This window comes from Balaenoptera musculus, chromosome 14 (genome assembly GCF_009873245.2).
Source record: "Balaenoptera musculus isolate JJ_BM4_2016_0621 chromosome 14, mBalMus1.pri.v3, whole genome shotgun sequence".
NCBI lineage: Eukaryota > Metazoa > Chordata > Mammalia > Artiodactyla > Balaenopteridae > Balaenoptera > Balaenoptera musculus.
Genome location: NC_045798.1, coordinates 77386359 through 77409354, shown reverse-complemented (window position 1 = coordinate 77409354; position 22996 = coordinate 77386359). Strand labels below are relative to the sequence as shown.

General features: G+C 36.9%; 1 protein-coding gene across 1 annotated transcript in view; it reads right to left on the bottom strand.

Moving 5' to 3' along the window:
* Positions 1–22996, bottom strand: part of PHLPP1 (PH domain and leucine rich repeat protein phosphatase 1) — a 212986-nt gene that overhangs the window by 16106 nt on the left and 173884 nt on the right. Inside the window, exons 11-13 of the mRNA XM_036822823.1 lie at positions 15073–15273; positions 12399–12561; positions 2495–2625 (exon numbers count right to left, since the gene is read on the bottom strand). Coding sequence (XP_036678718.1) covers positions 2495–2625; positions 12399–12561; positions 15073–15273 — 495 coding nt within the window. The remainder of the gene's footprint in view (positions 1–2494; positions 2626–12398; positions 12562–15072; positions 15274–22996) is intronic.

Sequence of the window (22996 nt, the reverse complement as noted above, 5' to 3'; positions counted from 1 at the left end):
CATGTGCTTCACTGTAGTAGCTCTGGCCACTCCAGTAACATATGTCCTTTGGTAGAGAATTTTAACAGATACTGTCTTATGCCTATATAATAATGGGGTCATTCTATTATATATATGGTTTTGCATCTTTTTTCTAATTACATCATGAACATTTCTCCATGTCATTTTATATTCATCCTAAATTTAATTAGAAATATCTTGATGACTATCTCTGTACCTAAAATAAATACCATATCTCTGATTAATTTTTAGAATAAATTTTTACCACAGAAAACCTTGGTCTAAGTATATGAATACTTTTAAAAGCTTGATACACAGGGCCAAAAGCTTTTTTAAAAAGTTATATCCATTTACAACCCTCCATCAACACCAATTTAAGGGAGAAAAATGTTATCATTTAAATATTTTATTTAATATTTCCTTGATACACTAATAAGGCTGAATATGATCTTTTCATGTAACTATCCATACTTTGTTTATTAAATGTTAATATCCTTCACTTATTTTCTGCTTGAGTGAGTACTTATCACTACTGACTCATAAGAACATTTTCTATTAAGAATATTAATGCTTTTATTTTTCTTATTTTTTGCCAACGTTTCTTCTCAGTTTATCATTTGCCTTTTAGATTTACCTTTGATAGCTTTTGGAACAGATATCTAAAACTTTTATGTAAAAAAAGTATTTTTATATAAAAATATACATCACATAAATATCAAAACCACTCTATACATATTGACTTCTTTTGTGATTTCCCCCATCCCCTTTTCTGGCCTAAAAAGTCCTTTTCTGGTTTGTAAATATATCCATATGATTTCTTCTTACTTTTAAAAATTATTTCATTTTACATATTTAACTCTTTAATTTAGCTGGAATTTATGTTGGTGTGCAATAAAAATTCAACTTTTATTTTTCTCCAAACAGCTACTTCCATTTATTAACAGATTTTTATATAATTATTTTTACCATAAAATTATGTCATATTTGTAAAAACTCAAAAAGTTACCCGTTATAAAGATGAAAACGGGTTTCAAACGGGTTTTGCTAATCCATGTATTCTTAGTTCTGGAAGTCCCTTAGACAGTGTGTAGGCCATCCTCCCTAAGAGATGAGAAAACTAAGGTCTGGACACACTGAGGGATTTGGGCCAAGGCTTTACATACTGATACACAGTGGAGAGAGCCTGGGTCCCTGTGGCTTCCCGAGGACACTGTACTTAGGCAATATTCTTCAACTAAATCAATTTTCTCATTAAGTACTTAAAATATCAACAAACAGGCACTAATTAAGCCAATTCCAACCAGGAATCACCTTAGGTGATTTTCAAATTTTGATATGTACTAAAGCCTAGGATAATAATAATGGACCACCAATTACTCTTCTTTCCAAAATTCTTCTCCTTTTCAGTTTTTTCTAAGATATTGGAAGATGACTTTCAGCAACAGATATTACAACAGGGTTTAAGCACAGATGGCATACACAATGTCTAATGTGTGTTGATGTCTAGGACTGTTACTTTAAGATACACTGCAAAAAACTCTGAAAATTCAGAAAAATTTAAAGAAGAAAGTAAAGACCATCCATAATTATATTATCCAGAGAACAGCATCATTTTAACATTTTGTTTTATATCCTTTTAGGAATTTTCTAGTTGTGCATGTGCACACACATGCACACATCCCCAAATGCACACAAATTTGTTACAAAAAGCGGGATTACACTATACAAATTTCTTTGTAAACTTTCTTTTCACCTAACGTCATATGCAGAGATCTTTCAAGTTAGTAATATAACTCCACATCATTGTTTTTAGTAGCTGTATAATATTTATTATGTGAAGCATAATTTAATTTTATTGATATTTAGAGTTCTGTGATGAACAGTTATAAAGACATCTTTTCTAACAAGGTTAACTTTAATGTTTTACATAGTGAACTCCAACCTGTTATTCTCCATCAACAGAAAACATGAGACAGTACCAATGAACTCTCTTCCCAAAACAGGAAGACAACTTAGCAAGATCTAACTACCCTACTCTCCCAGTTTTGTTTAAATAACCTGAATTTTAGTTCCAAATAGTTCATTTACCCCACATTATGAATCTCTTGCAAAATCCCTTTGTAACATTTGCATTAAGCATCACACCATATTATTCGTAAATGAGATGTATATTTATTTCTTGGTTGTTCACTGCTCTCTCCTGTGTCTTTAAATCCCCTTTTCCTCTTTGGTTTCATTATTCTCATCTCTTTTTGTCTGGACACTTTCTCAAAAACTTTCTGAAAGGACACGAGTAACCAATTATTTGAACATTTTTTTGGCCATTCGTCCATTTTGGTGAACTACAGACTCACAAATCACTTCACTTCAAATGTGTGAAGACAGGCCTAATAAGTCAACAGATGCTTCATATTCCATTTAATGTTTTGACTAAGTGATAAATGTCATTTTCAGTGAATAGCGATGGGGCTGCAGCGCTTCACAAAATACTTACTTCAGCAGCTCCAGGGTTTTGTGATCGAGGGCAAGTCGGGGGTTTCCAGTCAGGTCTAGTTCTTGCAGTTTTGGAGGCAGGTTTTCTGGTAAAGTGACTTCGCTTAGCTCATTACAGCTCAGGTCCACGCACTGAAGGAACAAGTGGAAACACAAGGAGATGGCCTGGAGAAGTTGTTAAGGTAGTTCTATGCCCCTACTCGTTGCAGGAATATCAGTGTGACCGTTCATTGTACTATGATGGCCAAATGCAGAAACTACGTTGGTCTGCTATTCTGCCATAAACATTTAAAACAGACTTTGCTAAATGTAATTAAAATTTTACTTTCTTTGAATAACACAAATTCCATGTTCTTCATACTCCCCAGCTTCATCCTTTTACATCATCTCTACATTTAAAAATTAAGCATTAACTGAAAAAGCCTAAAGATAGTGTCTCACTCACATTGTTCACAATATCTCCGCACTTGCTGTGGCCATGAGGGTTACAGTTACAACATCAAGATGGAACTTTAAAGGGCTTGTCTTTGGTTTTTAAGACAAACCAAAAAGCACGCAAAATGAGGAGAAGGCAGAGAACGAATATTCAAATGGGAAGATAATTCAAAAGAAGCTAAATAAGAAAGTGGCGAAAGACTAGCGGGTGGGCCTGCCTACTACATGCACGGGAAAAAGGCAGGAGTCAAATACAGACCCTGCACTCCAGGCATCCAATACCTGGACTCTCCAACAGCCCTGCCTAATCTCACTTGGAAAACTGCCACAAAAAGGTTCAGCATACCGATTAGAACAAAACTTATGTGTTATCTGTGAATGGGAATAACACCACCTTTCTTGCAAAATGTAAGGCTTAAATGAGCTAAGTCCCAAAAGGAGGTGCTGCATTTCTGTTATGGGAGCGGGGACCAGGGTAGAAGAAGGATCACATGCACAAGAGAGAACAGTTGGCAATTTTTCTGATAAGAGAATGTATAACCAACAATTTGGCAGAATGGGGAGAAAGCATTCAATTATCTGGCTTGAGCTGGTACCTTATTATAATTTTTTTAAATGCCTAAAGAGCATATTAAAAATCTTAAGGTGGACTGAAAGGCAAATTGTATCCAAGAATTTCAGTCTTAAAGTGGACAAATTCATCTTTATCTGGAAAATTTTTTAAAGAACTTAAATCTGTTATGGATTGGGGAGGGGTAGAGACTGGGTAAAATGAAAACCTCTATTTTTGGAGAAATATATCCTCAGTTGAATTCAAACAATACAATGTTTCCACACAAATTGTTTCATACCCTTGCTCTGAAACAGTAGCAATGATATACTGTAATTTTTTTTTATCATGAGAGCATTATAACCACATTATAAAAAGTTGGACAGAGATTAGAAAACTTACCGTTAAATTTAACACCTGAACACAACCAGTGTTAGAATTCTATTTTTGTTTCTTTTAGCCTTATTAATATAAAAAAACTTTTAAAACCCATAAATGTAGGTACAATTCCATTACATTTCACTTATTCTATATCTTCACTCCCAACACCTTTTATAGTCTTAATACTTTCAACAGAAGTACAAGAATTCACTTAACCTAAACGTTAACAACAGGGACATGGTCATCTCCTTTTTTTGTTTTTCCAAATATAAATAATGGTTGCGTGAATAGCCAACTGGACTTTAATGAAACACTGATAATACTGGTAGTATGGGCTATTCTGGCAGTATGGTCAGTATACATCAGTACAGATAAAACAACACATGGTGTCAATACAGTATCCTGGTGGTGATGAAACATGAGCTTAAGGGCTGACAGGTGTGGGCAACACAGAACGAAAGTGGTTGACACAAATGAATTCAGAGGTCAGAGCATGCATTACGGGGAAAGAGTAAAGACATTTTAGAACATTACTGAATTTTTTGAAATTGGTGAGCAATGTTTTCTAATGTTACCTCTAAAGATTTAAACTTTCACAGTTCTGTAGACGTAAAATTGCTCATTCTTTAAATTATCAAATTATGAGTTCAATAGGGTATTCATTTATAAAGATAATGCTGGCGATGGTAACGCAGATCTTAAGAGATGGTGCTTACGCACTGCCCCCACCCAGGCCCATTTCATCACCAAGTCTTTAATTCATGGCAGTCAGTTCCCGCAGTCCTGTTCTGACCCACATCACGTTTCCCCTGGAGGATTACAATGGCGTCCGAACTTTGCTTTCAGTCTCACTTCCCTCTGATGCATTCCCCACAATGCTGTCAGGGTGATTCTCTGATGTGGTTTGTTCTATCACATCACACTCCAGCTTCAGTCTTTCTGTTGCTCCCTACTACCCTTCAATCTGCCACCAAAGTGCTCAACATGTCAACTAAGGCCTTCACCCCACCTTTCACCACCTGCTTCCTCACACTCTATATTCAGCTGTGTCAAAGTTAACTCTTGCATGTGTCATGTTCTCATTTGTCTGTGCCTTTGCACATGCTATTCTCTGTGAATGGAACTCTTCAAGCTATCCTTGCCTTCTACCTGGTAATCTGCCTTATTCTTTTAAGACTCAACGCCACTACAATGTCACTCAATTCCACTACAGTGCCCGTTTCAATTAGATGTCCCCTGTTATAAGTATCTGCTTATTTATTTCTTTCACTAGACCATGAGCTCCTAGAGAGAAGGGACTGCTTCTTCTCCTCCTATATCGGAAGTGCAGTGCACTGCAAAGAACAGAGGCTCGATAGATGCCTTCACCGAAAGGAGGAACAAATAAACAATCGATTGCCTGGCACTTGGTAAACAATTATTTGTTGAATGAATAAATGAATCGATCTTACAAGAAGGTTCTTCAGTAATTAAATTTCTTAGGATGGGAACTGAGATACACATGTTTAGGTTAAATTCAGTCTAGAATAAGTAGCACTGCAAAGCAATTGATACGTTTTTAAATGCTATTGTTTCTGCATGAGAAGGAAACTCTTTTCTTTAAGGGCAGATAAGCGAAGAAACACCTTTATATAGTTCTGCACACTGAAGGAGGTTTATTCCTAAAAATTACAGGACACTGGTACTTGGTGCCAATCTACTGGTGTTAACGCAGATAGTGAGTGCTTTACTTACAAGTACTATCTCCTATTCTTTTAATAGTCCTCGACAAACACTTGTTGACTGAATAATTGTAACAGCGACCACCAAGAAAATAGAAAATGTGGAAGTGAGACCTAAGGAAAAAAATAGTACCCACATATTCTATGTTGTTTAATGTATATATTTATATTTAGTGCACTAAAATTTTCTTGGAAATACATTGTGAAATAGAATATTGAATCTAAAACGTTATCATCCCCTCTTTCAGGCCCATTCTTGGATATAGGTAACAAAAATCACTCTGCTATAATACAAAACTCTGGTAAGAATACTCAAAACAGAATTATCCAACCCTCAGAAAAAATGAGATAACTCATAGTTGAGAAGGAACTCATGATTTAGAGGAAATGACTGCTAATACAATTAGATATGAGTAAAGGAAAATAATCAGTGTATCTTAAAGAAAAGGGAATACAATGTGATGTATAGTTCAAGTGTAATTATCACAAAAGTTGCAATATCTTAATTATGATGATTCCTCACAAAACATTACTAAAGAAATAAACATATCAATTTTCACAGCAGTGTATTATTCATTATCTGCCAAATAATTGCCTGTGCTGCCCTGAATCAGCAACTTAACAGAGCTAGTGAGCTCTGAGGTTCTGCAACCCCCTTGCTTCTTCCTTCTTCAGACCACAGCTAGTCCCCCACCTCACCCATGCTGCTCAACGGCTCTGACAGCTCCAAATGGCGGGGCTCCCACTCACCTTCTGCACTCCCTAGTCCTCACAAGGTGAAAGCCGCTGATGTATAACATGTTCCCCCTCCGAACAGGTTCACTAATTTCCATTTTGAAGTCAAAAGAAGCAAATACATCCAAGTATTCAATCAAAATAACATTTATTTAGCATCTACTAAATGGCAGACACTAAGCCAGACATCAGGGACCTCGAGAGAAGGCAGACACAGTCCCCACCCCGAGGAACTCCCAGGCTAAAGGGGGAAATAAACACCACTACCTACCTCCAGCTGCTATGATCAACGATGTGTACAAGTGTGCGTGGCTGTGACAGTGAAGGGGCAGCTACTGAGACCACAGAGAGGGCTTTCCAGGGGAGGATTTTTGTGAAGAATCCAAATTAAAGATAAAGAGGCAGATGGGAACAGGAGGGCATCTAGCAAGCGCTGGCAGCACGTGCACCAGGCAGGAGACAGAGTGACGCACGGTATACCAGGACACGAAGCAAGAGTGGTTGGTGTGGTTGGAGGTGGTCGGGCCCGAGAGCAGGAGATGAGGCTGGAGAGGCAGGTAGGGGCCAAACGGTGAACTACAGATTGTGTCTCACGCTGAAGTCGTCTATACCACCTCCCTCTCTCAGAGTTCTATAGGAACCCGAACATTTTAGCTTTAGAGTAAAATACATGTACACACATGTGTAGTATTTCTCATTATATAACTTTAAGTCAAATTCTCTTTTAACACTTAAACTACTACATATTCTTGATGTTGCAAAAGGCTAAGTCATCATCACTGTAGGATGTTCACACATCTAAGTAAACCTATTAACTAAGAGAGCCAGTCTGAACCTTTTACTTTAAACACAGACCCTAAAGCCAAGGTTGAAGTTCGGTTTTTCTATGTCATAGTGTATTTGTCTATAATTATTCAGGAATGTATATTGTTTAAACCTCCCCACCTTTCAGGAAGCTGCAAAAGAAGAACTTTAATTTGTACAGACTCTTCCTTTTAAATTTATATACATTATCTGTGATTTTTCTCAACTGGATTTTAGATTTAGGAAACCTTATTGGCAACTACTTGACAAAAATGACAATCAGGGTAAAACTTTGTTTTAAAAAAATCCTCGATCCATCAAATAGTATTCCATTCCTCCAAACAGCGAATTCCCTTAAACACCAAAATAAATTATTTATAAAATCTGACTTTAAGAAGATGCATCCTTTAAAAACTAAGCAATTCCTTTACATCATTACCTCATAAAATTGGTTATGTGTGCCCTTGGGGAGACTCAGTGGTGTATCACAAAGTTACAGGACACCTGGCCCATGCTTCTGGGGGCTTCAGTGTTACTCAAAGATTACGGAGAGGAAGAGTCTTTACTTTGACATTAAAACTAAAAGAAATGGTAAAAAGTAGAACACAAAATTAGCATGTAATTTTAGATCAAAAAGGAGACTTCAAAGAAATTTATAGATGCTTCCAGGCTGTATTCCAGATTTGGGGGCATATGAGCTCACTTCTCTTTTTCCTTACCGACAGAAGACTCTGAAGAGCAGGATAGTGACCACTTCACAGCCAACTGCTTTGAGGACTCATGGTCACAAGTGCTCCTTTTTCCAGGAGCATCTCTAAAGGGATACTTTCAAAATGCACGAGCTCACAGAGGACCAGTTGTTTATCTGTATGTACACATAACCCACTTCATAAGATGCATGCAGTATTTCATTGTAAAAGGCATGGCTTTGTGTTTAAAAGGGCTGCTGAAATAATTTTTAAAACTCGAGTTAAAAAAACAAATTAGTCTGAGTTAATATATTATCCCAACTTTGAAAGACAGACACTATGCAGTCCTAGCTTCCTGCTGGTGAGTTGCTAGTGAGGCAGGGAGAAAAGTGGCTTAAATGGCCATGTCCTGGTAGACACTGCTTCATTCCTTTTTCCTTAGCTCTTGTCCCAAACAGGAATGGATGCCAGATTCCCCAAATGTTAGAAGAATTCCTAAATAACCATTACCCAGATTCCAGGACCATAATGACAATTGCTCCTGTTTCCTGGTTTTTGGATACTGCAGTTCCTAGATGACCTTTTAAGTCTAGTAGGTCAACTACTCTACCAAACTGACATCTAACTGGTCCCTGATCTGTCTTTATTTCCATTATCCTACTTTCCAAAGAATTAATGCCTTTTCTTTCATCCATGCTGACCTAGCCGTTTCCCCATGTTCTTTGTGTTCTATGACTGAGCTGGTTCTCTCGCTCTCGTTTCACTTTAGAAACAACAACATGGCTTGATTCCAAGGGAAATTCAACTTCCTGTAGCCATTGTTCTCAAGAGTGTGGCATATTAAAAATACTTCATACTCCATGAAGTGAAATAATAGTCCTAAAGATGAAGTCACTCAAATTATCCAAGTGGTTTATTACTGCATAGCACAAACATGAAAATAACCTTCTGAAGAGAATTTAAAACATTTTAAAAGATGCTGTTCACCCAGTAATCAGAATCAGGACACCACAGGGAAATGGAAAATTTGACAAAAGTTGCTGATATATGGTGTTTAAATTTCAAATTTCATTCATTGTATGTGTCACACATTTATTTCATCTGCTTAAACTACACTTCAAAAAAGGTAGGACTATGTCCCTAATTGGAAGTAACTCAACTAAAAGCTTTGGTGTTGTTGCAAAACTCCTGTATTATCAATGAGACTGCCATGTGGTTTGGCGAAGGGCCCCTGAGGAAGAGAAACCGAGTGCCACACCCGCGGCCACCCTGCTTTTTAGGTTCATCAGCTCTAGCAGCCTATGTAAGGACCTCGGCCTGGGACCAGCCAAGCCAAGTGTGGCTTATGTGGTGACTCTAGGATTAAGTTTTCCTCTCTAGCTGACTGAGAGCTGATCCGTACCCAGAGGGAGGTCTGTCTATTTTAGAATCAGAACAGAACATGACCTGCTCCAGGAACACAGGACTGGTGGCGGGGTTTGGAAGACTAATTTGAAGGCGCTAAACAAAGGTGAAGACAATAATATCAATACTAAGGAACCAAACTACTAGGACTTTGGGTGCACTTAAGCTCATCGAAAAGCTCTAAGAAATATACTTCTTTTCCTACGAATTTATATGACCTTCCTGCCCAAGTGCAGAACTTGACGCCTGATGATCACTTTAACAGATCTCACCGAATGCACCAAGATGAGAAAAGGCCAGGCCTAAATTTTATCCAAGAATAGGGGATGCATATAGTCTCTGATTTAGGGGTACATGAATAATGGCCTGATTTTACAAGTTTAAAAAACTACATTAAAAAAAAAAAAAGTAAAATAAAAAACTACATTTTAGCATATATATTTTAGTAAGAAAACTTGTTTACCCTTTAAATGATAATTGGTTTTAAAGCTTTGGTAACAAAGCAGTGAACAAGCACTTTTCTTTAATGTCTTAACAGATGAGACGGCTCACAGAGAACTCGCTAAATATACCAGGATATTAACCCTCTTTAAATTATCTGTTAATGTTTATAATTGCAATGATCTTCATACCTTCTATGAAATACTCTATAATTATTGTACTTTATTTTCAAGAAGCAATAAGAATACAATCTAGGATTATTAACTCAATGATAATATTTTAATAGCAGCTGGAGTATTTCAACTTAGGAAAAAAATGATTTCTTTTCCATTAGAAACATGCTTTAGGGCTCAGTTTGCAGTGAAGACTCTCATAGGTATTTTATCATCTGTTTACAGCAAATATTTTTACCAGGAATTTTCTTTTGGATGGTTTATTTATTTATTTATTTTTGGCCATACTGCACGGCATGTGGAATCTTAGTTCCCCAACCAGGGATCGAACCCGCGCCCCCCGCATTGCAAGCACGAAGTCTCAACCACTGGACCGCCAGGGAAGTCCTTGGATGGTTTAAATCTGCATAAATACTTATATAGCAACTGAAAATATTCTCATATGAAATAACACTAAAATATCAGTTCAGAGTTCTCAAACAATATTAACTACCACTTTTTTAATAACACTATCTGTCCAGGGCTGCAAAGTTTGTATTTTGTACATAAAGGAGACTTGATACTGCTCACCACCACCCCCTCCCCAAATAAAACCCCAGCAACAAAATATCTCTTGGTAATGGAAGAGCTGGGTCAGAAACACTGGACATTTTTAACATAAGGAAAATGCTAAGATACAATATCTGGGGTTAAAAATCAAAGAACAAAAGAAGAAAAACTGTAGAAAAAAAAAAAAAAAGTAATACCAAAAGTAAAATTTTAAAAGGAGCTGTAAAGCAGGGTACAGGAGAAGACAACAGGGGAAGGAATTAAATGGAAACACGAGGGCACCAATTTTAGAATCCAGGAATCCAAGCAAGGGTCTAAGAGAAGATCTGCTTTCATAGAGTAACATTCGTATTTTGCAAAATTTAGTCAAAACTTGAAAAGTTTAAACGTCTATCTGTATCTGTATTTTAAACCAGATACTTAAAAAAAAAAAAAAGAATCTACAATTCAGAGTTATATAACATTAAAAGACAGGTGCAGAAAGTAAGACCAGCAAACAGGAGGTTAATCTTGAGACCTCGGTGCACAGAGACCTGTTTGGTGAGGCCCCGTGACAGACACCACGACCCCCATCGAGTCATGGGCAGTGGAGCAGCCCCTGGAAAGCTTAGCTGTCAACATTGTTCCTGGGATAGAAGCAAAGAAGCATTTGCTTAAGTGACAGATTTCCTGGATTTTGTTGATCATCAGCCAAAACAGTTGCTCCATATAATCGACATCAGAGTTGAACCCTATCGAGGCCTTGTAACTAATTATAGTTAATATTTACAGAGTTCTTACCAGGTGCCACTTCTATTTCAAATGCTTTACATGTATTATTTTATTTCATCCTCACAGCAATACTGTAAAGGAAGCACTGTTCTTTCCCTCATTTTACATATGAGGAAACGGAGCGATTAAGCAGCTCTTAGTTGGGATCCACCTCTAGATCTGTCTTCCTTCAGAGCCCCACCTCTTACCTACTGTAAAAGGTATATAAAGTAAAAATGAAATATTTCTGCGAGTTAACAGTAAGTGTTCTAAAACGCCACGGTCAGGTATGAGGTGACAGTGCGCTCACAGTAAAATATCTCATGGCTTAAGCACACACACACACATGCACACACTTATCAAATGGCTTGTACACACCTCAACCATGTAAATGTACAAAAACTCCTGTGGTGAAAACTTATTCACGCTATTCAAAGTGTCTTCAAATAGGATGACTTTTGTTCCTTTTTAGGAGATTAGAATATGCTCCTAGCACAAAACTAATAATCAGAAATGCTAAAATGCAAGATGAAAGAACTTCTTACTCTTTGCTCCAAAAAAAAAAAAAAAAAGAATAAAAAGTTGTTAGATGGCTTTCATTCTAGCGAACTGGTTTCGCCCGATGAAACTGCCCTGAGTCAGGAGCCAGGAACTGCAGAATGTCTCTGCCACCAATTTGCCGTCTTCAGTTTATAGAAACCACTTCCTTTTCAGCACCTCAGTTTCCTCACCTACCAAATGGGAATACTATCTGCTCTGTCAGGTTTCATTAAATTGAAGTGAATGTTTGGTAATGGTAACAGTAATGAGATACATCTATATAGGGAATTATTACTAATTGGGTGCTGGGGTGGTGGATGCTATTTAATTAGGGGAGTTGGGGGGAGGGGTGTGCAGAGGTACTGTTAACTATTTCAAACTGCTATCAAACCTGATGCAGTCTCTGAGTCTCATAACCACCCTGGAAATAAGCAGGACAAGCATTGTTAGACAGATGGGAAAGAGTTAGGTGGCTATGTGGCTAGTTAGGGACAGAGCCCAGAATACAATTTTCCCTACTCCCAGTCCAGTGTTTTTTGATTACTGTTTTTTTTTTCCCTCTGCCGACTCAGAGGTGTAGCCCAGTGGTGAGGAAGGATGGAGCAAGGACAACAGAGAAGTCTTCATTCTGAGGAAATCCAACAAGGGTGCGAACATCCTGAACTGATGAATTAGAGAAAACAAGTCTCTTTGTGGACTTGAAGCTTGGAGTTTATGGAATCGACCCACGTACCTTGATTTCTGGGAGCTGCATAACTTCAGGAAAGACTTCGATGCAGTTGGAGTGAGCAATCGCCGTGTGCATGCGCCTGCAATTCATGATAGTTGTTGGGACGGCCTTCAGTTTATTCCCACTGATGTCAATTTCTTCAAGTTCCTCCAGCTTTGCCATTTTACTAAAAAAGAGAAAATCCAAGGGTGGGCAGGTCACAAAATAATTATAAGGAAATTTAGAAAGAAAATAATAGATAATGAGAACCAAAAGGTAATTTACTATGACTCTGAAGATTCTTTAAAGATTCACTTGCACTAGTCATTTTAACAGACAAGTTTTTCACTACTGTTTTTGAGTATCAAAGTATTTTGATACCTCCTCTCTTACTATAAAACGGAAACTCTTAACTTCAGCTCTCTGAATTGGCAACAAGAAGAAAAATGGACGTCCTTTTCCTATGAAAACTCTGTGTGAACTACGTTATCCTGACAACAATCACTTTACTATGTAGCTTAGTCTGAACTCCAGTGAAAATCCTACTCAAATGGGTCAAAAGTTAGCATTAATCGAATCTATGTGCTTTAAAAGAGCTTAGTGTGAGAGTATGATTTCTTTGTATTGGCACTGAAACCTCAAGGGAATATATAGAATAGAAAAGGGTATGGTTTATATGAAGATATGCGTTTTCCTGAAATCCCACTCCCCAAATTCCTTGGACATCACTTGTGATAACAAGGTGGTCATGAGGAGTAGGATGCTGAAAGGTCATCTGGATCATCTCTCGACCTTCTGGCAATGCCCAAAGTCAATCTGTACCCAAAAGAAATTTCTCTCAACTCCTGCTAAACAAAGAAAGAATCTTTCTGATCTTACCTTAATAACAAGTCCTAATATAACTGAACACTTTTGTTTAAGAATGTCTTTTATTGTTCAATCTTAACCTATAATGTAGAATTACTATTTAATTACATTAATCAATAATTACAGTAACCAAATAAAGAAAAACTCCAGAATTAGGGTTTCTTATATTTTCTGTAAATCTGGAGGGAAAAAACCCTCTGCCTCTACAAATCTATAATGCATCTATCACTCCTCTGGCCCTTTTTCCACCACTTGTGAAGGTGGAATCTAACAAGTACAGAATTCCCAGTGAGTGCAACTCAAACTTACAATCTGAATCATTTAGTTTAGAGTTACTGGTATCTCCTCTCCTTGCTGTGGTTTCATTTGTCACAATAAACCTTTTAAAAAATTTAGCAAGAAACACTTTATTGCTTTTCTGTTTTCTCTCAAAAATAAAGGTTACCTTATTTGCTTACTTGAAAATAAATATACGCCGAAGATACAAGAACTAAGTTTTTATCTTATGAAATCAGATCTTTTAATATATTAACATTCAACACGGTATTAGGATATGCTACAAACAACAGTGTATGCACAGACTGTGAAATAATCCATCTATGATAGCCTGAATTTGTAAGATTATTATTTGAATATGTTGTCATCATATTGTGAAAAGAAATGTGGAGAAATCAATGAGTAACAGGCACGAAAAAAGATTGAAAGTATAGACATCAGGTCCAAGAAAGAAAATATGTTAAAGAAGTTTCTATCCCTCGACATAGAAAGAAGGTGGTCAAAAAAAATTCTCTGTAGTTAGGGTGATTACTACTGGCATGGGTCTCTGGGGGATACCCTCAGAATTTGAGCTGATGATCATTTCTCCTGCTGGGCTTAGTCATTCACCATCAAATGAGGGCCATGAGCCCTTTCAGAGATATTACTGTTATGTGACTACTATGTTTTCTTCCAAAAATATCATCTCATTCCATAGTAAAAGAAAAGTACATTAAAAGAAAAAAAAGAAAGAAAAGCTTAATCAGTAACATCAAATGAGGGGAAAAAGTAAAGAAATAAATGTATACTACAAAAATAGAGTAATACTTGAAGTCAATGTATATTTGGGCCTCCCTCCTTTAGTAAGGGTTTCAACAGACTGGTATCCTTGATGCTAGCAGAGGAAGGCAGTCCCTATATTTTGCTTTGGCCCAATGCTAAGTCGCAGTTAGCAGCAGAATAACAGAGGGGCTAGTGTTTGCTTCTTTGATGTGTGGGCGTGAGTTCTAAGACCTAACTTGTTAAAGCTTCACTCAAAGCAAGATACAATGCCACTGCTCCCCAAAATTAGAAATTAAAATTAAAATAGACTTAAAAGTAGAATTTTCTAAGAGCCATAAATTATTTGTAATGTCAGTTTCTATGAATGCACAGGCCACCACTGCTTTTTATACCATAAGCATAAATACAAAAGCTATTAGCTAATTGAGAACCTTCAGGTTCCTAGTTTATGTTCTAATTCTCACACACCATACTAGGTTAATTTTTTTTTTTTTTTAATTTGACTGGTTAAAAGGAAGCAAAAGAAAAAATATACCTGCTAGATGACATGCCTTATTTCAAAATCATAAGAACATTCTAGCAATTGGGTCCTTGGATACATTCATATTAGAAAAATGAACACATTTCTCTTTAGGGGAATGCTGACAATGGCTTATATAAAAGACACTGTGAATAAGAATCAGTAGGAACAAGCTTTACATTATCTGAGAAATAAACATGTTAGTTTTTGCCTTTCCATCTATGAATCCATTTTCAGAAATGCAATGAAGGATGTCACTCTGTGATCTTTTACCTTGCTGGAAAACTTTGAAGTCGGTTATAGGCCATGTGAAGAATCTTCAGATGGGGGTGTCCTGTTAACAAGGGCACACATTTATCTGTGAGGTTGTTATTCGTCAAATACAACTCTTGTAAGACGCTGTTTGTCTCTTCAGAAAGTGTGGCTGGAGGAAGGGTTTCCAGTTTGTTTGCAGATGCATTCAGGAGTCTCAGGCTACAATGACAAAAATGCAACAGAATCCCACTGATAAGCCACAGGTCTAGTCCAGAATCCTCAACAAACCTAGAAGTTTTCTGATTGATACCTGGCATATTAGAAACTGGGTTTAGAAACATGAATTTAAAGATAGGTCTTGGCATGGAAGCAACCTAAATGTCCATCGACAGAGGAATGGATAAAGAAGATGTGGTACATATATATACAATGGAATATTACCCAGCCATAAAAAAGAATGAAATAATGCCATTTCCAGGAACATGGATGGACCTAGAGATTGTCATACTGAGTGAAGTAAGTCAGAGAGAGAAAGAGAAATATCGTATGATATCACTTATATGCGGAATCTAAAGAGAAATGATACAAATGAACGTATTTACAAAATAGAAACGGACTCACAGACTTAGAGAATGAACTTATGGTTACCGGGAGGAAGGATGAAGGGAAGGGATAGTTAGGGAGTTTGGGATTGACAATGTACACACTACTATATTTAAAAAGGATAACCAACAAGGACCTACTGTATAGCACAGGGAACTCTGCTCAGTGTTATGTGGCATCCTGGATGGGAGGGGAGTCTGGGGGAGAACAGATACATCTACATGTATGGCTGAGTCGCTTTGCTGTGCACCTGAAACTATCACAACATTGTTAATTGGCTATACTCCAATATAAAATAAAAAGTTAAAAAAAAAAAAAAGATAGGTCTTGGCTTTGGCAGGCATATAGATATGTGACTCCACTGTCTATAATGAACACAGTAGCTATCTGTATTAACTACAAAGAGAAATCAATTTTTATGGAAGCACAAAGGTGAGAGAAAGTGATTAATTTTATAGCTGGTGGGGAGTCGAAGGGATAGTGATAAGATAAAATTAATATTCTGTCTTAAGAAAGGGAAAAACAATTGCCTATTTTAAAATAAAAGAGCTCTTATAGTAATAAAATAATTAGACATTAGATCACAATACAACTAAATCACATAGTGACTAAGTCTTTTTCAGTATGATGCCCAAACCATATTTTACTGACATATATTCACAACTGCAAGGGATAATTTACTCCGTAGTAAAATAATGTAATACTATGTAGAAGTGAAAATGAAGAACAAGTACATGTATCAATAGGATGAATCTCACAAATATAATATTGAGTAAGAGAAGCCAGATACCAGAGGATACACTGCATGATTCCATAATTATCGAGTTCAAAATCAGGCAAAACTTATCTATGGTATTAGAAGTCAGGGAAGGGAAGCAGTGTGTAGGAGACAGCTTCTAATTTTTCCAATTTGATAACATTCTGGTTCTTGATCTGAGTGCTGGTCACATGAGTGTGTTCACTTTGAGAAAATTTATCAAGTGCTACACTTACGATATGGTCCCTTTTCTGTATCTATATTATACTTCAATAAAACTTACATTAAAACGAGATGTATATGCTACCAGTTATCCAAATGATAGCGTGAACAATAGCTGAACTATGAAGAATGTTTTTACACCTGAGATAACTAAAACTGTCAAAAACTGTAATTCCTTCCATAGTTACTGTGAAACACAGACAAATGCAAAATGCAAAGCTGGAGGACTGAAACAGAATCCTTGCTGTGATCAGTTCCAAATCCCTGGAAAGGGAAGAGAAGGACAGAGCAGGAACTGTGCCTGGCTCACGGGCAGACAGCCCTGCTGCTTCACAGTGGATCTCCACCACGTGTGCTCCACAGTGAAGCTGCAGGGACCCGAGCATGGAGAGCGTCCAGCCCACAGGACCCACCTGCCATAGTAACCAAGGTCAAAGCTGACTTGTCCCCCACCCCTTACCTAGAACTACCCTGTTAATGAACTGCGTTTCTCGTTTCAAAACCACCCAGGTTTGAAATGTTCAGCATTCAATTCAGGACTATTTTACCATATGTTAGTAAAAAAAGAATAAAATCTTCCTTAAATAGGAAGACTCTGGAATACCAGGTACAGTTATTTTTAATCTTGGATAAAAAGAAAGCTTTGTATTCGGGAGTCATCACCAAAACTGTCATCCCAAGCCCTCAGTCCACTAAGCTAATACTCTCCAATCTTGCGACCTCCACACACTTACACACACACAGTCCAACTCCACTACTTATCTAAGGAAAAGCAGCTTCCCCAAAATAGAACATTTTCCATTAAAGAAACACGTATTCCGTTGACATTAAAAAAAAAAAAAAGGGGGGGGGGAGTTAGAAAAAGGCTGTACAAAAAAAAAAAAGAAAAGAAAAAGGCTGCACAGACCATAAATAGTCATGGGAAATTATAGTCGTGTGTGCTACAGAGAAGAAAATAAAGGTCATTCATGCAGTTTCTGAAATGGTTTTGACATAGGAAGGAAACCCCTTCCAGCACCATAGTTCTTTAAAGTACTTTTAAGAGTCCCATTTGTATCACCTGACTTAAATACCCTGTTAAGATTTCTTCAGTGTAGAATTAGAAAAAATTAAAATGTATTGCCCTAAACCATCTTGGAATGGGGTTGGCTGGGAAACTCTGACAATCTCATTAAAATACAATTCTCTAGGAAATATGTAGTTATAGATACATGAAAAGAAAAGAAAGAAATTAACTCATGAATATTTGCGTATTTTTAGGCCAGAAAAAGAGGGAAAGTTGTTTTGAAAGGAAAAAAGACTGACTAGTGAATGCTCATCTAGAAAACTGCAAAAGGGACTTTAAAAACTCCTTACAACATCTGATGAAGGGAAGAGAGGGATTTCCAAAAAGACTTGTCCTCTCATCTTGTTGAAATTTGCCAGTATTGAAGTTTATACTCTTTATGGGAAACTGGGGGGGGGGGGGGGGGGGAATCCCGCACCCCTCCCTCCAGGACATGAAACTAAGTTGAAACTACACGGGCTGGTTCCAAAGGATTTAGTTTGAACTGAATAAAGCCTGATTGAATCATCGTGTTAGTTAACAGTCAAAGAGCAAACAACTGGGCTAAAAACATTTTTGATTATAATAGTCTCTGAGAAATTAAATTCAATACCCATCCTTTTAAAAATAAAATACCTGTCCCACAATCGCACGTTTCAGCAGGAGGCAAATTAAGTTGGTTTAATCTGGGTGTTGTATTTCCATCAGAATGAGCAACTACTTTAATTTTGTAAAATTTCTCCAGTATGGGTAATGGTTTTACTCAATAAATATGGTGTATAACCCCACCCCCTGCTTTCAAAGCCTCCCCAAAACTAAATTCCTAAAGCACTGAGTTTGGTCTCAACTCAATACGATATGAGAGAACTTCCTCAAGCTTCTCCCTTATAGATTTTTGTAATAACTCTATAAAAGACTTGTTTAATGTGCCATGAGAATTTCATCCATAGAACCCTCTTCACTATGCAACCCTCTTATAATCATTAGAGAAATGCAGTAACATATCACTTTTTCTCATTTGTAAAGTGCTCTCTAGAGACCACAGCTCTTTTCTATTTCCTGTTTCACTTGATTCTCCCAACATCCCAGAGATGCCCCCCTTATATTTCACAGAAGACAAACTGAAGCTGAGAAAAGTCAAATTACCTGGCTGTTGTTAAACAGTAATTAGTGTCAGAGCCAGAAATAAACCCAGATCTCACCAATCTTAAAGAGTCTACTATTTCCTAACACAATTCAACTGATAAAAACAGTAATAATAAAACTTTCCTGAGGACATTTTCAAAGGCCTTCTCCAAAAAAGCTGGAGGTCAAGCAGGGCACCTGCTGGGTAGTGTGAAGACCACATGTGCACAGCGCTTCAAACTCCATTCCTAAAATAACTTAATAAATAGCACAGTACTCAAAAACTTTTCTTAGCAGAAAGTGCAAAAGTTGTAGAGAAAAGACTTACATACGACTCCTGCCCTGAAGCATTTGGAAAGTTGCCCATGACAGCAGTGAGACAAATCCACTTCTTGCTTCTTGAGCAATTACTCTCTTCTTCCCTGGCACATTCTGTTCATCTGTTCTAGCTAATCTAGGTTTTTTTGTTTTGTTTTTGTTTTTCAGTAATTCCCAGCACACCCTTAAATTTTACAGCCAAATTCTGTCCTGAAACAAAGCACAGGATTTGGTACCACAACAGGTCTACCTATTTGCAGGCATACCAGGCATTCTGCATTCAAATGATTTTTCTGCAGATCAGTACTGGGACTTGTAAGTCTATTGAAAATGCAAAAGGTTAAGACCCTAAGCGCAGCAAAATTCTTTGACTTTTATATAACTCCCTGATTTCTGGCCCCCAAAATCTTCCAGAGGTGCCAAACAAAATGCTCTAAATTCCTTATCATTTGTCCATACAACACAACGCTTTTGACAATTTCATCTATTGATATCTTCAGAAGACTGATAGCTCTTAAAGCAGGGGCTCTCAAACTTTTCATTAATGGCAACCAAGAGTACAAAATACATTTTACATGACCACCCAGTACAGATGCGACATATACATGTGTAAATGAAACAAAAGTTTCTTGAAACAATACTTAACCTTACTCTATCTTACACTGATATTTTCTATGCCATTTTTTAAAGTGCTGGTAGAAACCCACTAAATTACTACACCTCACTTATCAGTTTGAAAAAAGGACGCCTATTATTCACTGTCTAGCAACATCACCTAATAGTGAGGATTGCATGTGAAGAGAAAGCGCGTACGTATAGCCTAACAGAACTCACACATTATTATTTTGAAAGATCTGAAAATCTGCCTGGCTTGGGCAGTAAAGATCATAAGCCTACAGAGCAAAGGAACAAAGGTTATACAGATGTATGAACTGCTGAACAAGAACTCGAAAAGAATTAATTTTAAAAATTAAGTATAATTAATTAAGAATTAGTTAACACTGATGTAACACTATAAATTAATCTAGAGATATCCTAATTTCATCAATTATATCACTGATGTTCTCTATCTGGTCCAGAATCCAATTTAGGATCGCACATTCCATTTCCTTATCATGCCTCATTTGTCTCCTCTAATCAGTCTTAATTTAGATTTGTTTGATGTTTTATCATCATTAGAATTTAGAATAACGTGATGCATTTCTGGCAAAAACACACAGAAGTGATGTTGTGCCTTTGTTCCAGAAGGTATGTGATTCTCAACTTCAACTCCCAGATATTCTTATTAAGTAGGTCAGCGTAAGTCTTCAAAAATCTATAGAATTAAGAATTCTGATGATTGGCCAAGTTGAGTCAGTAGAACTGAGATAAGGGCCAGAAATCTACATGTTTAGTAAGTAATCTAGGGGATTCTGAACACTCTGAGAAACACTATTTTATTTCACTACGGCTCTCAAAACATCAGAACTTCCCAAGATAGCTCTCTTCCCTTAGGAAAAATAGTGTAGGCAACTTAGCTCTTCAAAATGCCAGAAATATCTATCTTTGCCAAAAGGCACCAGTTGTCATGGTTAATCGATCACGCTCTCCCAAATTTTCTATTCCCTTTTAGTCCCCTTGATATTTACACATATTCTGTCTGAGTCACTAAAACTTATGGTCTGTAATGTGACTAATACTCTGGGGATATTTTAATAATTACCATGTACTTCATTTGTACATACACTCTCCCCATTCCTATCCCCTGAAAATACCTTGTTCTGTTCCAACCAGGGATAAAAACAGACTCTAATCCCCACCCACAATAGGAATCTATAACTCTCCTTTAAAGGGCCCATTGTGACTGACCTCATCAGGAGCAGCTCTCTGGCCACGACATGAGAGTGCATATGTGAAATGGACAGGGAACCAGCCATTGCCGAGATTTCAGAAAGGACAGAAGGATGGCAGTACCTCATCCATCCAACTTGGTGACCCATGGGGAATATCTACTCCCACTCTTGCCCATCTGTTGATGAAAACTGATTATCTGAAACTCTTTTGGGGGTTTCCATCAAGAAAATTCTCAACTCTAAGCAAAAAGGGATAAGACGAGAGATCTAGGCCGGTAGGATCCAGTTTAGAATACTTCCCAGTTCCCCAAACAGAACCAAATCCTGCCCTGACCACAAGGTACAAAATCACAGTCAACTTCTCAGCAAATATGGTCTAACATATTTTACATCTGTCTATAGTTTTTGAGCTGCCAGTCAAAAGAAACAAAACTCAAAGAAGAATATGGAGGGTAAACTCATAAACTTAAATTGTTGATTCAGGTCATAAGAATTTTAATAAAATCCGTCTGAAGTTTTCAGAGGAAGATAAAAATATCACTAAAAGTCATCTAATTTAAAGTAGATTCCCCTCTCTTATCTGGTTACCTGCTACCAGGTAAAGCAGATTAAAATACACCATTCTAAAGCTGTAATATCTCAGAGACAATATTATGTAATCAAAACCATGACACTGTGTTTTAGCAGAAAGATTCAGAGCTAAAGAAATCTCCTTAGAAAGAGAGTTTAAGTTCAGCCTTTTGTTGTGTCCAATAACACATGTTTTTCTGACAGTTCTCATGAAGCGTCCAAGCACAAGTTCTACTTAGAGAACAAACGAAACCATTTTTAACTTACGAAGACTTGTATTCAGGCCTTTTCCTCAGTTATATAACCAAACACAGAACTGGTAACAATAATTTACTACCACAAAAAAAAAAAAAAAAAAAAAAAAAAAAGAGAGCATCTATATATTTTTTAAGATTTGTATTATGGAGCAAGCTGAATGGAAGGAGAATTGAAGCAGTTTCATTACTGCCTGGAGCTATCTGCCAAACACAAAGCTCTGTATTATACAACAAAGTGCTGTTCTTCATACCAGGAGCCTAAATTAAAACCAATCCTATCATTTTCCTTCTCCTTTACCTTCTCAACCCCACCTTTTATTACAGTTTATTGTGCAGTTATTTTAAGCTCAGCATTAGGTTGTAAGCTCCTTGAGGGTAATACTGATGTTAGTCATTTTTCAATCCCCTGCAGTACCCAGCACAGTGACTTAAACTTACAAGGTCAGTAAGACATTGGCCATCCTGAACCATGTAAATGAAAACAAATCACAACAGAAACCACCTGCTAAGAGCTTGTGAAGATTCTTTCCTAAAAAACCCTCTTTTAATATTTTAAGCTTCATGTTTTCTAGGTTGACCTGCTCCCACAATAGTCAGTAGTAGTTTATTCCTTCCCCTCAAACTAATCAAACCAAATATACAGTAGCTCTACATTTTCCTGAATGTAAATTATGCCTCAATTAAAAAAATTTTTTTTAATTAGATAGAGAAAACCTCAGTTATTTAGGTTTTGGAAAGGGGATAAATAGAAAAAGTATTATCCCTTTAAGAAGCAGTAAATAGTTTGGTAAAGCATAGGGAATATAGTCAATATTTTTATCATAACTTTGTATGATGTGTAATCTATAAAAATATCAAATCACTATGTTGTGTACCTTAAATTAATATAATATTGTAAAAGTCAACTACATTTCAATTTTAAAAAGTTCTATTTTTCTTGTCTTCCAACGAGTGAAATAATACAAGAATGTTGTTCAAAAAAGATCTCATCGACTTTACCCCACCCTCTTTATAACCCTATCTGCCCAAGAGAACCAAACCTCTTAACCTTTCTGACTTAGAGTCATGACAACAACGTCAGTTGCTATACAAGGCTGGAGATGGGGCTATTGCATTGCTTGGAAAACAAAGGCACTGGAATATGCCTTCTTGGAAAAGTTTCTTACTTCTGCCTCTTTTGGTCATTTGCTTTTCTCTCATAAAATAAAAGCAG